This window comes from Rhinatrema bivittatum, chromosome 5, assembly GCF_901001135.1.
Source record: "Rhinatrema bivittatum chromosome 5, aRhiBiv1.1, whole genome shotgun sequence".
In the NCBI taxonomy this organism is placed as follows: Eukaryota; Metazoa; Chordata; class Amphibia; order Gymnophiona; family Rhinatrematidae; genus Rhinatrema; species Rhinatrema bivittatum.
The window spans coordinates 83084309-83110760 of record NC_042619.1 but is presented as its reverse complement, the minus strand read 5'-3'; the positions used below and the strand labels follow the sequence as shown (position 1 = coordinate 83110760).

Genomic DNA, 26452 nt, shown 5'->3' with positions numbered 1-26452 from the left:
TTGCATATACATATGTGTGTATTTTCCTAACAATATTGGCACAGATTTTAGCTCCCTATGTATGTTGGTAAATAATTTGGTACGCCCAGTAGATACAAGTAAGAAAAGAATTACAGATCAATTAATCTGAGCACTTAAATAATTTTTTTCAGTTTTCGGCTAGATCCATAAATTTATGGGAAAACATGATTTAGGTTTCTAGCTTTTTATATGCATATAATCCATCCTGAAAATATGGTTGCTCCAGGTTAAATGATTTTGGAGATAAAGTGTACACAGAGAAAATACATAGGCAATTTTTTAAAGGAAAAAAGCACGAATGTAATCTCTCTGGGTCTCTACAGGGTTTTACAACCATGATTGCTTTGGTTTTATTCACCCACATTTCTTTGCTTTAATTTCATTCTCATCCTCTTTGTTAAAAGAAATATGATGTGAATAAGAACTGATCCCTGTTCTTTTCATAGGGAGTATGCAGAAAGGTATAATGAATTTAGGTGCCTAGGTGAGCTTTATAAGGTTGAGGACTTACATACAAAATATAGTTTAAAAATTATTCCTCCCCTCCCCCAGCCATGTTTATGGGGGAAACTCTTTGGGGAAAATAGAGCCTCATTCTTTGTGAAATCAAGCTTCTTCCTGATAAGTGGCTATTGTCCTAAGCCCTTTTGAAAGAAATTTGTGGAAAGAGTGACAAATATATGGAATTCAAGGCCATTGTAAGGTTAATTTATTTTCTACTTTATTTAAGAATTCATTTTGTGTTCTTCGTTAAGGTTGTTTTCCTCTTTAACTTTAGGCTACCTCTTAGCTGATGATACTCAGGGAGAGACTCCGCTAATACCTTCAGAAATCATGGAATATTCCATCAGTCATTCAACCGAGGTTGATATCAATACAACATTGCAGATTCTGGGATCTCCAGGGGAAAAGGCCTCTTCTATTCCAGGATGCAATAGAACGGATTCTGTCATTAGGTAATGTGAGAGCCTCATGTTACCAAATAATTTAACGTACCAAAAATAATGAAAGGCTTTATTTGCAAAGATTTAAACTGCGAAGAATAAAAAAGAATAGCCTGGCATAAAACATCTGTTTGCTGTCTCGGTTGGCTGATTGTTCTTTGCCAAAAAGAAAAAGACCTCAAGCAGAAGGTCATGCTGCTGTAACAAGGAGGGGAATATTTTGTTTTGTTTCAAAAGAAAAAGGGCAGCATGTGCTCGCTTTTTCTTTTATCACTGATAAATATCTCCTGTCAAATTACATGGCATGTAGGAAGGAAGGGAGTTAGATGGCATGCCAGAGTTTGAAGGGATGGATTTGAGGAGCCTGAACATTGATGCATGTGGCAAGCAACTTTTTAATGAAGTTTTATGTATGCTTCTAGGGACCTCCTGTACATCGGCTTTTTTTTTTTTTTTTTTAAGTCTTTGTAGTAAATTGAGTGCTTGGGATAAATTTGCCAGACTGACAGACCTAGACCAGATTCAGCAGCAGCAGTGGCACCGATACAGGTTTCCCTTTGCTTATGGCTAGTGTTGCTTACCCTCTTCTGGGAGGATTAGCTCGAAGTACTAGAGGGTGATGCTGTTCTTATACTACCAAAATCAACTGAACCCAAAATTATGAAATAGAAATTTTAAATATGTAACGATCACCTAGAAATGGTGGAGAGAAACTGTTAAGGCATTCTCATTCCTCTAGCACCTTACTTTGACCACCATGTAGAGATGCCGATGATACTTTTTAAACAGAATTTATGAAGCCCTTAAAAATATTGCATGTTTATTATAATCATTGGGATTGTCCGTGAAGAATTTGTTTTGAAAATTTTTCAAAATGCAAATAAAATGACGTAGTTTTCATTAAGAATGTACTCATGTTCAAGAAAAAATTGCTGCCGGACACTGTGGCAGTGTTTCGTATACTTGCATCAGGGGCACAAAAATGGAGGCGATTAATCTTTCTCTTCAACCATAGTTTCTAATAGCAATGTAAAGCATAATCCAAAAATAATCAAAGGTAAATGGGAGTGAAGAATTTAAATCAAAAACAAAACACTCATCCACTCAAGTTTAAAAAATTAAATTTTCACTGCATTGAGTTTTGTGCATATTTGAATACGTAAACTTGAATGATGAGTGTTTTGTTTCTAATGTAAAGCATAATACCATTTTAAATGTACAATAACTGTATTTATTAGATATTTAAAACAAATTTACAACAACTTGAGGGAAACTGCAAACAAGCAGATTATATATTTGACAATAACTATACAAAGAATTGTTCAAAAAGACAACAACCAGCAGAGAGTGGTATCAGAAGATTGTATAGTGCTTCCAGTCTCATGAGACTGGAAGCACTACAATCTTCTCATGAGACTGGAAGCACTATACAATCTTCTGATACCACTCTCTGCTGGTTGTTGTCTTTTTGAACAATTCTTTGTATAGTGCTTCCAGTCTCATGAGAAGATTGTATAGTGCTTCCAGTCTCATGAGACTGGAAGCACTATACAATCTTCTCATGAGACTGGAAGCACTATACAATCTTCTGATACCACTCTCTGCTGGTTGTTGTCTTTTTGAACAATTCTTTGTATAGTTATTGTCAAATATATAATCTGCTTGTTTGCAGTTTCCCTCAAGTTGTTGTAAATTTGTTTTGGTTATAAATTTGAGGTCGTGAGCCAGTATTAAGATACATTTATTAGATATTTGCCATGATGTATTCTCTAAAAGAGCCATAAACAGTATACATATGATATTGTAAAAGAGAGTCTTCGTAGCTCTTACTCTAACTATCATGTCCACCAAGCTTGTCAGCGTGTCTTATGTGGGAAAGACTGGTATGGAGGAAATGACACCATTTTTAAAGGTACAATAATGAAAACGAGACTCTGCTGTCAATCAAATGATAGATACCTTGACCAAATGTTGTCAATGAAAAACATTAGATCGTATTTATACTCTACCACTTGATGACTTCATTAAATCTGTGGGGAAAAATTGTATTTAATTCAAAAACAAGCTTTTGTTCCCAGCGGTTCAGAAGAGTTGCTCTATCCCTGCCTGTAGATGAAACCCGAATTGTCTGTAACACTGTCCTTTGCAAACTTGCAAATGTATGTTGATAATGCAGTGTTTAACTATCAAACGGGCATTCAACGTGCATTTATTGATGCAGCTTTGATATTCTCAAAGGCGGACCTGAATAGTTTGTCTGGTACGTCCTATGTATATCAAGGAGCATGGACACTGAATCGCATATCTCACGTTTCTGGTTGTGCAGTCAGAATGGAAGTGACGAGTAATCTTCATCTGTGTAATTGGATGTGTCCAAATTTTTATCAGTTACAGTACTTTCGCACATGTCGCATTGCCTGCAGCTATAATGACCAATTGAATCCTCTGACAATTCCATGTTGTCTGGAAGGTCTGCCCGTACCACATGTTCTTTATTTTTATTTCTTTATTTATTATTTTTATATACCGACATTCGATCTCAATTGAGATATCACACCGGTTTACATTCAGGTACTGTAGGTATTTCCCTATCCCCAGAGGGCTTACAATCTAAGTTTTTGTACCTGAGGCAATGGAGGGTAAAGTGACTTGCCCAAGGTCACAAGGAGCGACAGCAGGACTCGAACCCTGGTCTCCTGGTTCATAGTCCACTGCTCTAAGCACTAGGCTAAAGTTCTTTATTTTTCTTTTGACTCTTGTTTTTACCATCAGAAACACGATGTGGCAAATATCTTGCATGGTTTGAGGAGACCTACGTATCACTCCCTAAGTTTTCAATCTATTTCCCTTTGGACAGGGATATATTTTGTTTGGGAAAGTCAGGAGCAAGGTTTGTTGTCATTTTATGCATGGGTGAATGATCAAGATCAAAACTTAATTTACCCTCCAATATAGTAAGGAAAGTATTTCATTCCTTGATATGACCATTTACAAACAAGAAGCTGATATCACCACTGATCTTTATTGTATGCCATGCAAAAGGAATAACCTATTAAGGTTTCAGAGTAGTCATCCAAGTGCCTTTCAGTGGCATTTGCCTGTCAATCAATTTTTATGTGCACATCTGATTTGTACAAATTTGTCTCTATATAAGCAGCAAATTTTCAGGAAAGCAATTAAGCAGATGTACAGACGTGCAAGATACTCTTGAATATAGAGCACAAAGAACATCCTCAGAGTCTAACATATGTATTGAGAGAAACCAATTGATTGTATGAGATCATGGATATCATTAGATGCCACTGGCATGTGCTGGCATTGCATACTTCTTTACTCCCTCGCTTTTCCTTCTTTACTCCCTCGCTTTTCATTTAAGTACACTATATCTAGTGTCCTTGCCTGATCAAACTCTTTGGTCACCCAGTCAAAATTGATCAGATGTGTCTGACAAGGATCTACCCGAGGTAAAACCATGCTGACCCAGATCTTGGAGTCCATTGGATTCCAGAAACTGCTCATCCTCTTTTTTTTTTTTTTTTTTTTTTAACAGCGATTCCATTAATTTACTCATCATATAGTTCAGATTAACTGGTCTAGAGTTCCCAGCCTCCTCCTTCCACTTTTGTGAAGAGGAACCACATCAGTTCAGAAACTGACAGGTCCTTTTTCTTTGTTGAGTGTACCATCTTTTCCCTCTTTGGAGAAGATGGTTCCTGTTTGGCAAAGACTGAGTCAATCGTGACTAAACTGAAAGCAACACGCTGTTCCCTTGACGCATGTCTATGGTGGGTTTTATGTAATCTTTAAAAATATTTTTGTAGTGGTGTTGGGTAAATTGGTTAACCTCTTCCTGGGTGAGAGTCTTGTTCCTATTCCTTTAAAGAAGGCCGTAGTTTAGGTTGTCTTGAAGCCACAGGGGCAAGTGGTTAAGGTTTGAATAATTACAGCTATATTTCAAACCTTTTATTCCATGGGGAAAGTATTGGAGAAAGTTGTTTTGGTGCAATTAGATTTATTTATTTAAAATATTTCTTACCCGCCCTTCCATAATTCAGAGCGGGGCACAATTAAAAACATTCACAATAAGTTAAAACAAAATACAATCAAACAAACAATAGATACAAATTTCTGTAGGCTGCAGGGAATATTAAGAGAGATCAGACATCTGGACAGTATGCCTTCTGGAACAAATAAGTCTTTAGAGCCTTCCTGAAGAAGTTCACATTTCCCATTGTTCTTATCTCTGTGGGAAGAGAGTTCCAAAGCAGGGGACCAGCTGTTGAAAAGGCTGGTCCACTGCAAGAACAAAATTTAAGTCTTCATCAAAGTGGTTTTAGAGATGGACACAGCACAGAGACCCTATGCTTTTCTCTCTATGATGCTTTTATGAAGGAGGCTGATCAAAGAGGTTCAGTTATTTTGATCCTCCTCGAGACATTGGTTGTGTTTTGATCCTATGAGCCATCCTATTTTACTTAGTTGCTTAGCTGCTTTAGGAATTGGTGGGACTATGTATTGATGGTTTGCTTCATTTCTCTCTGATCAGCAGCAAGTTCAGTTGGACTGAAGCAATCTACTTGAAGAAGTATAAAGGCAGAGATTTCTCAGTAGTCTGCCTTGTCTTCAAGTTTGTTCAATATATAGTTATAGCCTCTTTGTCGTTTAATGAGTACCCTTGTGTTAGCTTAGTATAGAGAGCCCTCCAGGTGTCAACAGCGAAGTGAGGAGGAGGGGGATAAATTCTGAATAACTGGACTAAGGTATGAATTATGGGCCTCCAATGAAATCTCAACTGGAAAATATTATCCTATCCATCAAATTCTGTGAAGAAGCTCCAAAACTACCCCATTTAATTGGAAAGTATCGGGATTAAAATAATTGACTTTAGTAATATCATATATTAAATTGAAGCTTAGTCACACATTTATCAAAAGAACGAAAGCTGTAAATGGACTGAAAAGAATGAGAACTTCCTATTGCAGATAGGACGTTTTTGTAACTTTTTGCCTCTGCTTCCTTGTTAAGTTTACCCGAGTTTCATGTAAACCGATGTGATATTCATTGAATGTCTGTATAGAAAAGTTTTAAATAAATAAATATTGCATATTTTCATCAATCTTTATCATTAATCAGTAAAAGTTTAATTGGAAATCAAATCAGCTTCCAGCATGATTTCTGTGTGCAAGAGATTTTAATGTTGACTTGCTCAGGGCCTAGGAAGTAATCTTCTCCTCCCCTGACAGGGAATCTTGGACTTTCAGAGAGGTTTTACATCAGGAGGAAAGTTGAGCAATTTAAGCACTAATTGGAGGTGTGGTCTTTGGGGGGTCTTGGGATGGGATGCTAGCCCAGGGGTAACAATATAAAGTTTATGCAGAAGGTTTACAGCTGTATTTTCCTGTATGTAATAATTTGGCAGCGACCGTGGATTTTGTTTCACAGAGTTTAATGGAGGTTAATATTTGGATGAGGACAAATCAGTGTTTCAACCTGGGAAAGACTGAGGCTATTATGGTCACTCCCACCATCCTCCTCTCCAGAGGATTTTATTGCACCCTCTTTAACCTTATCTGACCTACCCTTTAACCCTATCTGCTACCCTTGTTATTCCAAGTTCTGCTACCCTTGTTATTTGTAACTGCTCCTTCGATCACCACAGTTCTAGTTGTTGTATTTAATGCACTCCCGTTCCATGTAAACCAGCAAGATATGTGCTCATGATTGCCGGTATATAAAAACCTTAAATAAATAAATAAAATAAATAAATGTAGGTGTTTTTGTATCTCGATTCATTGAAAAGGCATATTAGTATGGTCCTAAAGTCAGGTTTTAATAATTTGAGGGTAATGGGGAAGTTCAGACATTTTTTTTTTTTTGTTGTCCAGGCTTTTGTGCTTACAATGCCTGATGACTATAATTCCTTATGGTGGTCTTCCTAATTGCTGTCTTAGACTGTGAGGTGTTAGGTAAACCATTAAAAGAGCATATTACCTTGTTGAAGCAGTTCCATTGGTTGTCTGTCCCATAAAGTGTAAAGTTCAAGGTGTGTATGGCATTCTGTGCCATTGATGGGGGCATGCCTTCATATCTTTCTAGTAGCATATGTTTATATGTCCTAGGGCACAGTCTTTGCTCAGTGGATCTTTAAACAGGCATGTTTACAAGAAACATATCTTCTCTGTAATTGGGCACATTATGGGGAACTCCTTACCTACTGTTAGTCATTTACTATCTATCCCTTATGTTGAAAGAAATTGAAGACATTGCTGTTTTTAGAGGCCTTTGTTTAAAATTTAGTGTTGTATTATAGCATTTAGATAGGTTTTTATAGGCTGTGTATTTGGGGGTGGTATTTTAAGCTTGAAATGTTTTAATTGTTTAGGATGATTGCTTTACGTAATCTGTTTAGATTAGCAGGTTTGTTTGTAGATGGATTGATTATATAGATATATAGGTAGATATATAGATATATGGTCCTACAGAAATACTCCCAACTCGAAAGAAACGTTGAAAAGGTCAGCCAGTAGAGCTGCCAAAACTTCTCTAAGTTCCCTTAATATCCTTGGATGTATCCTGTCTGTCTAATACGTGTTATACTTTTAGTCTGGTTAGTTCCTCAGGAGCATGCTTCTGAAAATCATTTGAGGTTTACATCACTTCTTGCTCTATTTGTGTCTGTTTTTTTGGTCCAACTCCTGGACTTTCCTCTGTGAAAACCAAATAGAAATATTTGTTAAGCAATTCTGCTTTTGTCTTGTTAGCTTCTACTTTACCTCTGAGTTTCACAATGCCACTTTTGTACCTCCCCCTCGCACTGACATAAGAACATAAGAAGTTGCCATACTGGGTCAGACCAAGGGTCCATCAAGTCCAGCATCCTGTTTCCAACAGTGGCCAATCCAAGTTACAAGTACCCAAACATTAAATAGATCCCATGCTCCTAATGCCAGTAATAGCAGTGGTTGTTCCCTAAGTCAGCTTGATTAATAGCAGTTAATGGACTTCTCCAAGAACTTATCCAAACCTTTTTTAAACTCAGCTACACTAACTACTCTAACCACATCCTCTGGCAACAAATTCCAGAGCTTAATTGTGCATTGCATGAAATAATTTTCTCTGATTTGTTTTAAAAGTGCTACTTCCTAACTTCATGGAGTGCCCCCTAGTCCTTCTATTATCCAAAAGAGTAAGTAGCTGATTCACATTTACCTGTTCCAGACCTCTCATGATTTTATAGACTTCTATCATATCCCCCCCCCCCCCAGCCGTCTCTTCTCCAAGCTGAACAGCCCTAAACCTCTTTAGCCTTTCCTTGTAGGGGAGCTGTTCCATCCCCTTTATCATATTGGTTGCCCTTCTCTGTACCTTCTCCATCGTAACTATATCTTTTTTGAGATGCGGCAACCAGAATTGTACACAGTACTCGAGGTGCGGTCTCACTATGGTGCAATCCAGAGGCATTATGTCATTTTCCATTTATTCACCATTCCCTTCCTAATAATTCCTAACATTGTTTGCTTTTTTGACTGCCACAGCACACTGAGCTGACGATTTCAAAGTATTATCTACTATGACGCCTAGAACTTTTTCTTGGGTGGTAGCTCCTAATATTTATTTATTTATTTATTTTATTTATTCTTTTTTTTTATACCAACGTTCATGACAAGTCATATCACATCAGTTTACATAAAACATAGGTGAAGTACATTGAACAAGGGGTGAAAACTTGGTCGGTAACAGAGAATTAACACTTTCTGGCGGAACCATTTAGAGCATAACAATATTGAGCAGAAACCTATGGTGGGAGATAGTATAGAGTAGCAGGGGAAATAGCAGGAATGAGCTACATAGGACAGGGGGATAAAAACATTCTAACAATAACAACAAAATAACTTATATTTTGAGTATCAAAGGCTGTGGTATCACGCGAAAGGGGTGAGAGGATACCTGGGAGGGGAGGAGGAAGGGAGGGAGTACCCTAGAAAGGAGGGTGTGGGGGAGGGGGTACACTGAAAAGAAGACAAAACATGGGGGACCTAAAAGGGGTGAACTAAGGGAGGGGTAGAGCGGGGGATGGGGGAGGAGGGTTGACAGGAGGGTAGATGTAGGGGGGGAGTTGTAGGGTGCGGAAGGGTGGAACAGCAGAGTATTAAGGCTGAGCAGTAACGCAAGTCAGGGAGAGTTCTGCAGTCTTTTTAAGGAAACGCTTGCTTAAAAAGCCAAGTCTTAAGTTTTTTCTTGTGTAACTATAGCATGGGTTATTTTTCCCCTATATGCATCACCTTGCATATATCTAAACAAAAGTCTTTTCCCCCTATTTTTCTGTATTAGCTGTTTTTTTCTTCCATTTGCATCTTTGCTCTCCTGACTACTTTCCCAACTGCTCTTAGCTTTTCCAGATATTGTTGTCCATCTTCCTCTTTCTGCAATTTCTTGTTTATGAATGCTAACCTTTTTTTCCCTTATCTTTTCAGCTGCTTCTTTAGAAAAACATAGTGGCCTCATTTCCTCTTACTTTTATATAACATTGAAACATGACAGCAGAAAAATAGACTATATGGCCTATCTATTCTGCTCATCCACCCAACTAATTTAGCTTTACAATCCCTGCTACTCCCTCAGAGATCCTCTGTTTATTCATGCTTTCTTGAATGCGAATACTGTGCTTGCCTGCATCATTTCCATGGGGAGGCTGTTCCATGCATCCGTTACCATCTTCTGTAACGAAGTATTTCCTTATATTACTTCTGAGTCCTACCCCTTTTCAACCTTATCCCTTTTCACCCTTATCCCTTGACCCCTCGTTCTAGAGCCACTTTTCCATTGAAAAAGGCTCACCACATCTGCATGGAAACCTTAGAGGTATTTAAATGTCTTTTCTACCTTCCCTATCTCACTTTTCTTCTAAGGTATGCATGTTTAAATTTTTGTCTCCATATGTTTTAGAATGACGACCACGGACCATTTTAATAGCCACTCTCTGGACAGACTTCAACTGGTTTATATCCTTGTAAAAATGTGGTCTCCAGAATTGTACACAGTATTCCAAATGAGGTTTCACTAGGAATCCATACAAGGGCAATATCATCTCCCTTTGCTCTTAAGCATGTTTCTGGCTTTTGCCATCACCTTATCAACCTGTTTGGCCACTTTAAGATCATCAGATATGATCAACCCCTTGGGGTTTTGCATCATAAATACATAATGTTGTATTTATTAGCATTTGGTCTTAGCTGCCAGATCTTAGATCATTTCTCGAGCTTTGCTAGATCTCTCCTCATGTTTTCCACACCCTTCTGGCTGTTGATCCTGTTGCAGATTTTGGCGTCTTTTGGTAAAAAGACGAACCTTTCCTGACAGTCTTCTTCCACAATGGCTCTTATGAAAATGTTGAAAAGAAATACAAGGAAAAGTGGATTGATACATTACCCTGAAGACTCAAAACTTAAAAAGTATTAGAGCTCTATGCAGTACGCTAGCCACCAAAGATAAAACCCTCATTTGTCTTGTTAATATGAGGTTGCTATATCACATTGACATCAGGGCAGCTATCTTTGACTAAATAGGTAATGGTTTCCACTGTATACACATACCATACATTTTGGAACCATTGTTTGAAGGAAGGCTTGCCAGGAGAATTTCAGAGGCTAGCTGTAACTAACAAGTGAATTGTTGAAGAACAATTCTAAAGGTGAAACCTCAGCAGGGGAGCCAAGTAATAATTTAATGGGATTTGTAGAAAGATGAATGTTCGTTGTCGCATCGGTCTGTGACAATATTTTGGCCCCATAAATTTGGATTATAGGGTAAGTCCACCAGATCTGGAAAAAGGTATCTGCATCACTGCCACAAAGCCAGTGGTTGAATCTTAATCCTAGGACTAATTCTGACATCTACAATTGTCCAGGATTTGGGCATATACAGTTTTTTTTCTCCCCCCCCCTCCCAGTTTAGTGTTTGATTATATCTAGGGCCATTCAATATTAAATATTTGCCTATCCACATCTTTCTCTCAATCCAGCTTAAATTTAGGAAAACTTTGTGTAGAGAGTGAACCTTTATTCCTAGCAATAGCATTAAGCTAACTGCTCAAACACAATGAGTTTTTCACTACAACCCATTTTATACAATCATTTTGTTAGTAATCCCTTTAGCTGGAAATACAGTATCTAAATACGAAATCACATCCATGCTATATTTTTTTGAAATCTTGAAGAGACACAAATGATTGCTGCATCTCAAAAAGATATAAATGAACTGGAGAAGGTACAGAAGGGTGACCAAAATGTTAAAGGGGATGGAACAGCTCCCACCTTAAGCTTTCCTAAAGTCTAGGACCCTTGCCTTTGAAGAACAGCCATTGCCTGTGCTGTAATACTGATCCATAACCATCTGATATCACTGGATTCTAGGTGATTGCCCACCATGACATCAGAAACACTCCCCCTATCTAAGCATCCTCTTTGAAAGCACCAGGTCATGTATGGATTCTGTTACCATTTTCTGGAATGGTTTTCCCTTTAGAGAATCTAGGATCTTCCTACTTTTAGATGACACCACAGCTAGGATGTTCCAATCAACACATGGCAGATTGTAAAGTCATCTAGGAAAGCACCTTCCCTTTCGCAGCAATTTTGTTAATGTCTTCAACTATAATATATATGGTCAGAGTAATATAGGAAAGAGCATAGGCTATGTGGGACTCAAAGGGTGCAGCAAGAATGGTTTGTTTTGTTTAGATGACTGGATTAGTGTGTAACTTGTTTTTAAAGTATATTTGTAATTTTAATGCACGATTGGATTATGTATGTTTTGATGAAAGCCATTGTGATCTGTGGAGTGTGCAGCTAAGAAATTAAAAAAAAAAAAAAAAAAAAAGCTAAAGAGGTTAGGGCTGTTCAGCTTGGAGAAGAGATGGCTGAGGGGGCATATGATGGAGGTCTACAAAATCATGAAAGGACTAGAACAGGTAAATGTGAATCAGTTGTTTACTCTTTCAGATAACAGATGGACTGTGGGGGGCACGCCATGAAATTAGCAAGTAACATATTTAGGATAAATCAGAGAAAATTCTTTTTCATTTAACGCACAGTTAAGCTGTGGAATTTGTTGCCAGAGGATGTGGTTAAGGCAGTTATTTTAGCTGGGTTTAAAAAGGTTTGCACAAGTTCCTGGAGGAGAAGACCATAAACTGCTACTAGTCAAGTTGATTTAGGGAATAGCCACTGCTTATTACCAGCATTAGTAGCATGGGATCTGTTTTCTGTTTGGGTCCCTGCCAGATATTTGTATCCTGGGTTGGCCACTGTTGGAAACAGGATACTGGCTTGATGGATCTTCAGTCTGACCCAATATGGCAATGTCTTATGTTCTTAAGAATTGCCCTGCTCTATTTTAAAATTTACTCATAATGAAAAGGTATTGCCAGAAAAAGCTTTAGGAAGGTCTGGACTTCCCCAAAGCGGTATATGAAGAGGACCTGCCAACTATGGATGTCAGGTGGATCGGAAAAGTTGAGTAATTGTCAATGGTTTCTGGGACTTGGGAGAAACCCATAAGTCAATAAGGTCTATATCTGCCATAGCTGTTTTTTCAAGAGTTATCCAGTGTTTTTCTTGATGTGAATTAACTTTCATTGGTTAACCTTGCTTTTTAAGTGTATCGCTTGAAAGTAAGCCAGGAAGTTTGGGAGAGCTAGACCACCAAATTGTTTACTCCTTAGAATGTGTCTGTCTAAATATTCTGGATATTTTTCCCTTTCCATACAAACCCACAATAGCTCTATTGAGCCTTGTGAAAAATCATGCTGGAATAGGGATTATCGTCCCCCCCTTCAAATAAATATATTTTTTGGCCTACAAGATGCTACTAATTTCTGCCATTTTAGCTGCTACAAACTAACATAGCTAACTCTCTAAAAGTTTTCTAGATCCTTTGTTTGCTTTAACTTGGTCTACCAAAAAGACTTTTTTAAATTGGTCTGGATACCATATTTTGAATTCGGTCTTTTTCATCCATGTACCACATTCATTTCAGCCATTCATTAATTGTAGGAGGTGGAGGTTCTTTCCAGGGTGCAAGAATCGCCCCCAATATCCACCTATTACAGTCTTTAGCACCAATACAATTCTCAGTATTTATCCCATGCTACTTGGTAACAGACCCAAAAGCAGTACTCTGGGATCCTCCTCAAGATGGATTCCTGTCATATTTTAATAGCTTCCGATAACTCTTACTAGAATTTCTGTTGAACACTACAGTGGAGTAAAATATGAGAAAGCGATCCCTTTTTGTGACACTTTCTTCAGTGACTGACACTTCAGGGGGGGGGGGTGTAAGGTATACTGGTCAGTTTTATATTCACATATTTAATGCAGACAATGAATATTTCTTTGTAAACTTAAAGGTCTCCTACCATTCCACTGGAAATTAGTTCACATGCATCCCAATCCCATGCCTGAGTCACAGGGAGAGGGCATTTAGCTTGTCTTATTGCTCTCAGGGCTGGATCTAGGGTAAATGGTGCCCTGGGCAAAAATTGTTGATGATGCCCCTTCCTTCCTCCTGATATTCTCCTCCCTTATCCCTCCTTGCATCCATTTTTCCCTTTCCCAGCATACTCCCTCCTTCCATTCCCTCTCTCCCTCCCTTGACATTTTCTTACTATTCTTCCCCTCCCTCCAAGCATTCTCTCCAGTCTGGCCAGGCCTGACTGTCCTGCTCCTCGCTCATGGCCAATGTTCATGTCCTAGATATAGTGATGCTTTAACTATTTATGGGGCTCTGAGCAAACTTTTGTGGATGGACCCCATTTATTTTTTAAAGATTGATCGTGCCCCCCCCCCCCCTACACCCACCTACACACACACCTACACCCCTACACATACCTACACACACACACCTACACCCCTACACATACCTATACATACACACATACCTACACACACACACACACACCTCTCCCTTCATCTTACAGCACCCATTCATATCTGCAGCCAATTTAACACTCCCCACCGCAGTCCCTGCTCAGTCTCCTCGTACCTGCTGTCTTCCCTCCAATTTCTGGATCTCTAAAATCCAAGTTTAAAAAACAAACAAACAAAAAAAACCTCACCAAAAATCCCCACTATAGATAACTGTATTTTAACAAATTTTTCACTTTTCATATGGAAACTAATTTTAAAGAATTTAACTCATACGGAAAATGTGAATGACTAAGGTTGATATTCAAATGGCTACCAGCTAACTTTGAGATAGCAGAACAAACTTGAAGTTTTAACTTTTTCCCCTGCTCCCCAGCTAAATATTTTCCGGGTATTGTTATGCAGACAAAATATAATTGCACACGAAAAGGTAGCACGGGAGGCTTCCTGGTGTGCAGTTTCACTTTATTTGGGAACACTGCCTGGACAAAGTTACCTGAGTGCCTCTATCAAAGTAAATAGTTCTAAAATAACCCACATCTGCCCAACTCCAGAACGACTCCCGACTCTAAAGAAGATCTGAAACAGTCAACCAGTGGAGCTGCCAAAACATCTCTGTTCCCTTAATACCTTTGGATAACTTTAGACTAGATATTCAGCCAGCATGGTTTCAGGGTGAATATCCAGATAAAGTTATCCAGGCAGTTGTTCAGGTAATTTTACCCACACATAGCTGGCTGAATATTGACCTCTGTGAAAGTATTTGTGCGTGTGTGATCAGAGGAACCCAAAACACCTTTGCAGCTAATGAGGACCCAGCAGCATATCCATAGGTTATCCCCTCTTCTGCAGCTCATTAAGCTTATGTGGAACAGTCAGGGATAATAATGTACTCCACAGTACCTGCAGGGAGCCTCAAACAACTTGGAACACATCACCCCACTTTTGTGCTCTGGCTATTGCTTTTTTTTTTTTTTTTAATGTTTTTTTTAACAAATTTAACAGAAGATTCCAGCAAAACTCAATGATATAATTTTAAGACATGACACTTCCATTACATCATTTTTAAACTTTTAGAAGCTGTCACAAAGCAGCTACATACACACAAGACAACAGTTCACTCCCCCACGCAAACCAACCAATTTACGAAAAACACAACTAAAATGGTCATCTATAAGAAAGGCAAAAAGATAATTATTAGGTACATCTACTGCAATCCTTCTTTATAAGACAAAAATGTAACATTTCAAAAAGTATCCCAAGCCTTTGAATAATCATAGAAACATAGAAATGACGGCAGAAAAGGACCAAATGGTCCATCCAGTCTGCCCAGCATGCTTATAGTAGTTTGTGCTGTGCCGTGTAGGTTACCCCATGCTTATCTGTTTTCCAGACCATAAAAGTCAGGGTCCTCAGTTGCTGTTTGAATCCAATTCCCTGTTACCCCTGTGCTTATCAGTTTCCCACACTAGCCCTTGTTGATTGCTGTTGAATCTAATTTATCTTTTCCCCCTGCTGTTGAAGCAGAGAGCAATGATGGACTTGCATCAACAGTATCAAGGCTTATTGGATAAGGGTAATAACCGCTGCACCATCAAGTTACTTCTTGCACTCTTTTCTTCTTTCCATCCTATAGCCTTTAGAGTTCTACAGTATTTATCCCATACCCTTTTGAATTGCTTTTGATGAAATTTGGAGTCAAGTTTTTCAAATAAGTTCCAATCTAGCATATACAAAAATCACATTTTAATGTAGGAGAGACTTCAGCTATAGATTAGCTATCAAAAGAGCCAGCTGAGCAAATTTAACATGACCCTTAGACCCTTAAACTGTTGTGATGGTAAATTAACTTGACGGTATAGAAAAGATTTTAAATAAATAAATAAACTGGACATCCAATTCAAGCAACCAAGTAATAACCTTTCCCAAAAATGGAGGCTTAAAAGAAATAACTTTTTCAATAACAGAAAAAAACCCCTCCATCCCAAAAATCATATAATTTGACACACAGCATAAAGTTGTGGAGTAAAGAGCCTTCCAGCAAATTTTACTTTTAATGCACAAGTAAGATTCTGTTAAGCCCATTTTAAGCATGCACTCTGGAGAGAAATAACATCTATATAGTATCTTAAATTGCATTTCTTGTAACTTTGCATCAGCCGTTAAAAGGGAAACATTTTTAAACAATTCACGCAATGACCCTTTTTTTTGATGGGCTGGATCCCATTTTAGCATTCCATTTCAGTACCAACTTTAAGAGAGTAGCATCTGATTTCTTCCATCTGAGCTTATACCAATGCAAAATTTTATTACTTTTAGTTCCCGTGGTACACAAAAGCTATATCAAAGAATTAGGAGAAAACATATCTGGAGATTATTGGAGTAAACCAGTAATATAATTCCTAATCTGAAGATAGGCATAAAATGACAAGAAAGAACCTTATAGTCCTGAGGTAATTGCTCAAAAGAAAAAATAATTTCATGAACCAGACAAAAATTGGAAATACTTCTTATACCTCTACTAATAAATATACTAATCTTTAAAAACTTCATTTTGTAATCCAGGTAAATATGGAAACATAGAAATGATGGTAGAAAAGGACCTACGGTCCATCCAGTCTGCCCAGCAAGTTTATGGTAGATTCTGTTGAGCCATACATGATTCTTATCAGTTTCCCAGGCTGTCAAAGTCGGGGCCCTTGTTGGTTGCTGTTAGATTCCAAATTCCCTGATACCTTGTGCCGTAGAAGTAGAGAGTAATGTTGGAGTTGAGAGTAATGTTGGAGTTGCATTAAGAATTTCAGGCTTATTGGTTAAGGGTAGGAATAGTTGCATCAGCAAGTTTACCCCTATGTTTATTTTTCCAAGACTGCAAAATTCAGTGTCCTAGTTATTTGCTTTCTACATTTAATTCCCTTGTCCTCCTTTCTTCATGCCATTGAAGCAGACAGCAATGATGAAATTGAGGCTTATTTAAGGGTAGTAATGACCACACTAGCAAGTTACCCCTATGCATTTCCTACTAATGGTGAAATCATCTAGGAGCACCTCCCACCAGATACATAAAAATTGCTAAGCTTTCTTAACCACTCTCAACAGCAGATAATGGTGGGGTGGAAGGGAAATAGAACTAAAAGGTACTAAGAGCCAAGCGTAGCAAGTAAGAGGAAAATAAAAAGAGTGCATAGCTTGCTGGGCAGACTGGATGGGCCGTTTGGTGGTCTTCTGCCGTCATTTCTATGTTTCTATGATATGACCTAAAAGCTGAGGTATTTTAGCTTCCTGCAAATGAAGACCACCCCCACGGTGAGAGTGCAGTCCAGGAGTGCAAAATTGGTATTTTCCAAAAAATAGCTGAGATCTTGCTTTTCCCTTCCACAAAAAAGCAGACAACATAGATGTAAGTCGCAGAATATCTTTATGCGTTACATACTAGCTTGTGAACATTAGGCACACCATGCCTTTCTTTTACAAAATCTACTTGATCCCTGTGAACCATACTCTGTCTGTTAGCTAAAATAGATGCCGAGATTTTAATATCTACATTTATTAGGGATATTGGGTGATAACATTTTGGCTTCATTAAATCCTTAACCTTTTTGGGAAAAACTGTAATAACAGCTTGATTGGAATCTGATAAACATGAACCAACTTGAAGAGAATAATTAAATGATTGTAACATGGGATCTATTATGACAGTTCTCAGTATCCTATAATCACTGAGGTCATTCAAGCAGGCACCTTCCCCAGTTTCGACCATCTGTTAATACTGTCAAACACACGGAAATCTTCTCATATCACCCCCATACTCAAAGACCTTCATTGGCTCCCCATTCCCTCACGTATTCTCTTCAAAACTTTATCTATCATCCATATACTGCCATAACTCTAACTGACTTGATGAACCCTTCCACCTCACACACTCCAACCGTCCCACGAGGGCCATCAATAAAGGTACTTTCCAGGTACCCTCTCTCAAAAAGGCTTATCTCTCTACCACAAGAGATCGTGCTATTTCCATTGCTGGTCCCAAGCACTGGAACTCTCTCCCCTGAACCCTGCACCTCCAGATTTAAGAAGAAACTAAAGACATGGCTCTTTAGACAAGCCTACCCGGATTAGACCCTGCCATCCTCTCTCCCAGGCAACCCTTATCCACCCCTGCATACGATGCTGGTATGAGCCTCTACATTCAAATTTGTATATTGTATATAATTTGGTACTAAATTCTCCCTTTACTGCAGCATATAACTTGTTAGTTGTGCTACATTTTATTTCTGCTCCGCCTGGCTTTCGTTGTTCCTTTTTACCTCCCTCCCCGCTCTTGTTTTTTGTACTTTCCATCTGTCAGTTCTAATGTAAACTGGTGTGATGTTGCACACTAATGTTGGTGTATAAAAGCTATAAATAAATAAATAAATAAATAAATGATCAAGCTTGCTCAGATAATATCTATTGGTTCTGTTAATTGTGGTACTGCCATGACCTAAAAAAAAAATAATTCCTAACCCCATTCTTCTGGGGGATGCATCAAATAAAGACCCCTATAATACTAAGTAAATATATCTATAATATAGTTTGTATCTTGTTTCAATGCCCCGTGAGTATAATACAGATTAGTAATGTGATATTTAGACTGAGCTTTTTATGAATCTGGTAAACATCTTTCTAGCTTTATTGGCATATCAGAATAGCTTGGTATGGAAACCCTGCTGTCTGATGCAACAATTGATTTAGCCTGTTTATCAAAGAATCCAAGGAGACCTCACTCAGTGCATCCACAGATTGCACATGCTGCTTCTTAGCAATGTGTATTTGCTGTGAGAGCTGCAAAATGTCAGCGTCCTCAGCTTTATTTTTATTGGCAACATATGAGAGATTTTCTCTCTCATCACTGCCTTTCCTGCTTCCCATAACATGCCTGGTGAAATCTCTGGTGATGTATTTAGTTCCAAGTACTGCTGTCATTTACCCTTCAAATAATCATTAAACATTTTATCAGAGTACAAAGTTGAGGGGAAAATGCAACTTGAAGGCCTGATGAAATTGAGCACCCACCTCTATAAAAAATAGAAACAGGAATATGATTTGAAATCAACATAATGTCTATCTGGGCTAAATTACCTTGAGAAAATATAGCAGGAGAAACAAACCAATTATCCAGCTGAGAATATGAATTGAGGTGCAGAATAAACCGTGAAATCCACCTCCCCTGGATGTAGTTCTTTCCAAACATTTAAAAGCTGTAGCTTCTTTAATAAAAAAAAAAATTAAAAAAAATTTAAATTCCTGCACTTTTTCAAATTTCTTTGAAGCCAGTGTGGCTTGGCATCAAAATTTGTCCACCACCAAGTTAAAATTCCCCCTTGCTCCTCCCCCCCCTCCCCAGTATGATAACATGATCCATACATTGACTCATATGAATATTTCTAGACAATCAGAGCATACATATTGCCCAAAAGATACCGTTTCCTGTAGAGAGAACCATTGAGAAATACACATTCCCCTTCTGGATCAGTGATAGTTTTATCCACTTCAAAGGACAAATTTTTATGTAACAAAATGATTACCTCTCTTTATCTAGCAGAGAAAGCATATTAACCAACCCAATCCTCCTCAACCTGAGACAAATGAATTTCTTATAGAAAACAATTTGTGCCTGCTCTTTCTTCAACAAAATAAGGATTTTTTTCCTTTTCATCAGGGAATGTACTCCATCAACATTAAGGGAGCACGACTTGTCAAATATAATCATATGCCATGAAAGGAAAAATGGAAAAACTCATAATTCCAAAAATTATCAGGTGAGAGCATCCCTCAGTTCAGACACTTCCCCCGTCCCATAGAACACAATATGACCACCCTTGAACATATGTATCATAAAAGCCCATAATACCTACAAAGGCTGTCTCCAAATAATACCAGAGATGACCATCCAAAAATAAACCGTTCACTTGTTTACACTCACTGTTCACAACACAAAAAGCAAGACAAAAGACATGCAAAATACATAGAAGAGAAAAATAAATCCTTTCACATCAAGGGACTGCATCACTCGGTTCCCGAGTGATCTTCATCTCTTCTAATCTGAAGATGTTCCTGCAGGCTAAAAAATACCCACTGAAACTTCTGCTAAAGACAATTTAAAACACATGGAAATTGTCCAAGACAATGGAGAGCATTTACATCCAACTCCCAAAGAAAAAACAAACGGTTAGCAACACATGCTAAAAGCTGAGATTGCTCAAGCAAAATTCAGCAGTAAAAACAAGGTAACTGGAGTTCCAAATAGAGTACTGAAGAGTCAAGAGGTAGTTTCTTTATAGTATATAGTTTATAACCTAAAAGATCACCATAAGTTAGGCACTTATAAGTCAACCGGTAGCCATGAAACAATGCAGTCCCATCAATGCAGACAGAGACATGTTCAAGAAAATAAATATTGCAGAAAAAAAACAGTTCGCCCTCTATGACCCATGCAAAAAGAGTCCAAAAAATATATTATTCTTGACATTTGATGAAAGTAGCAAAATATCCATTTCAGCAGGAAAAGCAAGATGTGAGAACATTCAAAAGCTGTGTCACTGCAGCACAGCCATTTAGCCAAAAAGCCTACCTAAGCCAACAAAACCAGCACTCATTTTGTAAAATTCTGGCAAAAAGTTTGAGAAAAAAGCATATTGTCTAGCTAGTTCTTCTGAACCTCCAGCAAAGTAGAACAATAAATAAAATAGTGTATTGCATGCCTACAAAACTGTTCAGACTCACAGTTTCAAGATACATCAGTGCCAAGTTTGCTGAGCCTGTTCTTTTGATTGCAATTAGCAAAATCTTTGCCATTAGCAAAATCTTTCATTTTGGCTGGAACATGCAGCTAAAACTTCATTGAACAGTAAAAGGCCTTCATATTCTGGCTCTTTATTTTGTTTACATGCTCACATGATCTTAATTTGTCAGCATACTTTAAATGCAGAGGAAGAATAAAAATATGAGTGTCCTTCACTCAGCTCCTCTGACTCGCAACCTCTCAGCAAGAAAGAATGGCTGGAAATGGCCATCATATCCAGCATGGCTACTCTGTCCTCTGTGGTACCAGTGTCTCTTCTCTTCTTTCTGCGTCTGCATGGTTCAAACATCTCATCAGTGAACCGTGCAACTGTAGATAGAGGATAGGTGACAGTAGCAGTAAAGAATAGCATCCGAGCCCATGTTCTTAAAGGTGCTGGGGCCCATAGACTGGCAGCTATTTCAATGCTACCAATCTGGAAAACCTTGCACCTTTTTAAGGGGGCAGACTCTCAGCTAGCATTTGCCTGAGTTGCCTGTCCTGCACCAGGTTCATATCAAGTTAGCACCACTGCTAACCAGGCCAGCAGGTGATGCCAGTAGCATCCAAGGTGCCTCTTATTTCCTGGCACCTTGGGCGAATGCCCAACTTGCCCTATCCAAAAGCTGGCCCTGGTTGCTTTCTATATTTGTGGCCTACCTAATTTCTCAGCTGGGGGCTTTTAAAGACTGCGGTTTCAACAGCCAATATTGGTCATATTAGCTGAGGTTTTATGATAGGTGGTAGAGGTGGTCACAGCTCTTCAGATGTAAGAAGGCAGAAACTGGAAGAGCCCCTATTTGGAAATATTCCTGAAAGCTAGATCTATTTCTGCAGATCATCTGCCATTTTTCCTCTGAGGCAGCCTCAAGCCTTTCTCTTCATGCTAAACTGCCCAACAGCAGATGGCTCTACTTCCCAAAGTTGCCTCTGTTTGCTGATGCTTTGCCCGATGGAAGAGCTGGCAAGTTCTCTCTTTGTACTTTTGCTTTTCTGTGTCTTGCTGTTGGTCTCCTTTGCCATCATCCTCATCATCAGATGCATTTCCTTGACTGTGCATAGTCTTGCAAGCTTTCCTTTGTAGATCTCCCACATTTCCCCCTTGAGATTAAGGAATCTCCTCTCACCCTCTTTCTTGTTGAAAGTGTACAGCCTGTCAAAGCTGGTTCCATTTTTATTAATACTCCTCATAAATTGGGCTACTTCATCTACCTTTGTCTTCATCTCACTTGGCTTGCATTCTTTCAATTTTGTCGGATAAACTGAACAAAATTGCAGGTTCAGCCTGTTTAATTTATTTTTCATCTCTGCATTCTTCTTCTGTCTCCCAGTTTTTAATTAAAATATAAAAGTTACTGAATTGTGATTTTTCTCTTAGCAACCAGGATCTCCTCAGAATCCATTCTGTCTTGTTAACTATGGAGTTTTAAAATAATTGTATGAGGTTTGTTTTTCCCTCGGGCCAAAAATGAGGCCCTTTGACTCTTTGAGTGAGCTAATGGGGAATCTCCTACACCAAGCAAGTCTCCAAGGAGTGATTGGGTGAAAAGACCCACACTGAGGCCCTCCAGTCCCTGGGGAATTCCAAAATATGCACGTTTTCCATACAGGAGCGATCTTCCAGATCAGTTACCTTTTTGTTTAGTTGCACAAAATGTTCCCAGTATGAATACTTCACATGCCACCATTTGCTCTTGGTCCTCCAAATATTTTTCTATACATTTCAATTTAGTAACCTTGGGGGTAATGAGTTCCTAATTTCCATTTATATTATCAAATGGATTTCTGATGGTACACAAGTTTGTGGTGAATTGTTGATTTAGGCTTTATTTTATTTACCATAAGCACCTCTATAGAAAGAGGGAAAGTTGTATTTTATGTATACTGTGCAATTATAAGCACCTCCATCTTGCTGAGCTTTTCCTTTATTGTTTTTACTGCTGGGGGCAGCAAGGCAGCAGGTGTGAGCCAGGGGCCTTCATACCTACCAATTCTGCAGGCTTTCCAGCTTCCTTGTAGTAAACTGCGACCTGGGCAGATTTCTCTGAGAAATTCTGGTTGTCATCTTTTATACTCCTCTGACTTTAGGTCTTGAAAAATTTTGTCATCAATAAACGCCTGACCACTGGTGGAAGCTCTTGGAAATAGGACTACCACCCATTAATGCTCCATAGCACCCTCAAAATATTCAGGAGGTAGTGTGAATTGTATACCTTTATTGAAAATAATTGCACTGTATAGTCCAAATCTTAACAGAACAAAATGTTTGTGTGGTGATCATTGTTCTTATGCACATTAAGACTAAGATTTGTAGCTTATGCTTCCTGGAACTTGCTTCTACACTGCAGTACAGATTTTTGTGCAACTCTAATAGTCAATGGTCAAAGGGAAGGGAGCATCTACTCCCAAAGATTGCACACATTTAGTTAGCATGATAAGAGAGAGAGAGAAGATTTCCTCTCATTGTTGATTGTTTCTGGAGCTGTTGCACCTTTTTGTACTTTTCTCAGACCACTGCCTCAGTTACTTAATGAATACGGCTGGTTTTAATGTATCCTCACATTACTTGAACCTAGAATCAGAATCCAAAACCATATTCTTAGCTGACTAAAGTATTAATTTTACAGACTATTATCTGCTGTCCTAAGAGCCTCAGAGGTTGAATCTCGAGCAACAAGGGCAGATCTAACTCATCTTCTGAGCCCACAAATGGGAAAAGATATTGTGTGGTTTCTAAAGCGGTGGGCGAAGACATACCTCCTGGTGGATGAGAAACTCTACGACCAGGTCAGATTACAAAACTGTCTGTGTGTTCTGTCTGACTCTATAATATTGTCTAGCACCTGCTTGGAAATGCTGGTGGACACAGATTTGATTCCCAGCATTGATTAACCATCTTTTCTGTCAGTAATTTGTCCAGTTTCAGTCTTGATTATTATTTATTGAAAGATATAATAGCATTTCTCATTGGGATTAAGACAGACACAATGGTAAACTAATAAGACAAAAAGTCTGGTGCATTATAGAAAAAGATCCGTATTGATTGGACATTGATGTTAAACAGAATATCAGATAAAAATGTATCAGTAAAAAGCTAGCATGCTGTTTCAGCTTTGTTCTCATTAGTGCAGCTTTTAGTTTGCCAACGACTATGAAATGTCATTTGCTCAGGCTGTTTTTGTTAAATATGATTTGAGAAATACTGGTGTCTTGCCCATCGTACTCGTTCTTATTTGCTGCACTGCTTTGTCTGCCCCTTCCTAGTTCATTTCCATTCTGACTTTGTGTTGCCATATTGCTTGCTTCTCTAATGGCACAATCTGCAGAGTGAGAGGGGTCCAACAGAAAATACTCCTCGGAAGTAGGAGGGAATGTGTGTCTTGTATGTAAAATGTAACGTCCTTTGAATGACAGCTGTCATGCTTTTGTCAACGTGTATCCACTGTGGTAAGAAAATAGTACAACATGTCATGGTCGTAAGGTACTCTCCGGGCATTGCCCCACAGCATTGTTTTTACTCTGCTGTCCAAGGCTTCCACCTCTGGTGTTCTCTGATTGAACCCTGGAGCCCAAGTACAGCTGAGGACTAGAGATCAGAAAATGGAGTACATTCAAATATGTTGATGAAAGTTTTTAGTGCTATAACACATAATGTGTTAACATGCAATAATACCTTAAATAAACAATACCCTATTTCACAGGGAAAAGATTCCTATAAGAAGACTGTGTAAGGTTTTGTGTGTCATTTATTTCATTCACAAGATTTTTTCTATACAATTTAAACAAAACATGAATTTGTCTGGGAGCATAATGCAATCAACGTGCACCTACCTTTTTGCAATTTCTGTGAACTGCAAACAAACATTTGATTCCATGAGTTACATTCAGATGACCTGTAAGAGGAATCTGCTATTCAGTCTTTTATTCTCACAACCTTTCTCCCAAGCAGCTATTTAACACTATATATTGGAAGCAATCCTTAAGAAATGTAATCCACTCCTTTTTCTTTTTTTTACTGTCATTTTCAAGTCTTGCCATATCACTTATTCTAAACACGTCTGCATTTTTCTTTCCCTCTCCTGTAAAAATTCATACTCTTATTTAATCCCAGTCATTCATTTGAATTAGCATAGTAGTAATCATCTCTGAATCGATTTCATGCCATTTTAGTAACACACAAACTACTATTGCAGATGTCCTCAAGACTACCAGCCCTTTCAGTCCCATCATTTCTGGATGCCTCAGTATTTAACTTGCTACATTCAGTTTACTCCTTTTAACATTATGGATATGTCATTATCTACTTCAGGAGTCTTCTAAATTAAACTTGCAGAAATTGAAGTACCTGAAAAGTAGAATATACTAAAAATATATGTATATAATTTTATTGGGTTTTATTTTGACTAATTGATTTTTATATAATTTTATTAGGTTTTATTTTGAGTAATTATTTGATGTATTTTATTATCTGATTATTAATATTTATTATGTTATTATGTCACAGTGTATGAAATGTAAACTGTTGTGATGGTCCCACTTAACGACGGTATATAAAAGCTGTTAAATAAATGCATGTGCTTTTACAACCTCTGCACACAGAATATATTGCTATATACGATCCCTACATCATGCATCTTTAAACATCCAAATTTCAAACAAAGATCATTAAAGCTCAGTGCATTACATTTAAAGTCAAGGGATCTGTTTCATAGTTGTAGGCAACATTGCTACTCTACATTCCTGCATTTCCCAGGAATTCTTTCAGAGCCTTTATGCCTTGCAAGTAAACTTTCTGGGTCTTTTCTTGATTTTACAATTAGTCATGTATGCAGTAGTTCTCAATGCCTGGTACAGATTTACCAAGTCATAAACTAATGTATCACATCATCATGTTCATATGATCTACAGCAGTTCTTCTGATGATGCCCACATCACATAGGACTCATTGTAGCATTCTAGAGTGCTCTAATAACCTCTTTTCTATATGTGTAAAACACAGAACCTACTTATGGTCTGTGTGCATATTCTTATTCTCCTTTATAATGCAAACATATGCTCCCTGAGATCATCTATATTACTTCATACATTCTGATATCTTAATCTCCATACTTTCTATTAATGCCATTGGGGTCGATTTTAAGATTCACGCGTGCATGCCCCCGTGTGTGCGTGCGGTTCCTGGCACGTGCGTGTCCATGTGTGCGTGCGGTTCCTGGCATGCGCGCATGGACGTGCCGATTTTATAACATGCGTGTGCCGCCACGCACATGTTATAAAATCAGATGTCCACACGCACATGCGTGCTGGATTTTAATATCTGCGTGTGCATGTGTGGGCGGTCCGCGACTCGCGCACGCAGGGTGGGAATGTTCAAATTACGTGCGGTGACTTGATTGGCCTTTTTTCCAGGTCCCTAACCCTCTATCTAACCTTCCTCCCCTTCCCCTCTGCACCCCTAACCCCTACCTACCCTAAATTTTTTTTGTTCTGTAACTTACCTGCTGCCGGTGTGCACTTTCCCAGAACAGCGTCAAATGGCTCTGTCCAGTCCTGCCCAGACCCCGGCCCGCCTCCTTGGAGATGCTCGGCACTTCAGTGTGTAACGGAGGTTATGTGTGTGGCCAGACCCTTCTGAAAATGCACGCTGCGTGCAAGGCCTGGCCATGCTTGTAACCCTGGTTATTTATGTGTGTGGCCCTTTTAAAATTGGGCCGATAGGTTGTTGGCAAAATTCATTG

General features: G+C 38.5%; 1 protein-coding gene across 6 annotated transcripts in view; it reads left to right on the top strand.

Annotated features, from left to right (window-relative positions):
• The window catches only part of XPO4 (exportin 4), a 340414-nt gene that overhangs the window by 198636 nt on the left and 115326 nt on the right, over positions 1-26452 (top strand). For all 6 annotated transcript variants that reach the window (XM_029602525.1, XM_029602521.1, XM_029602524.1 and 3 more), the window contains 2 exons: positions 800-977; positions 23342-23501. In XM_029602525.1, coding sequence (XP_029458385.1) covers positions 800-977; positions 23342-23501 — 338 coding nt within the window. The remainder of the gene's footprint in view (positions 1-799; positions 978-23341; positions 23502-26452) is intronic.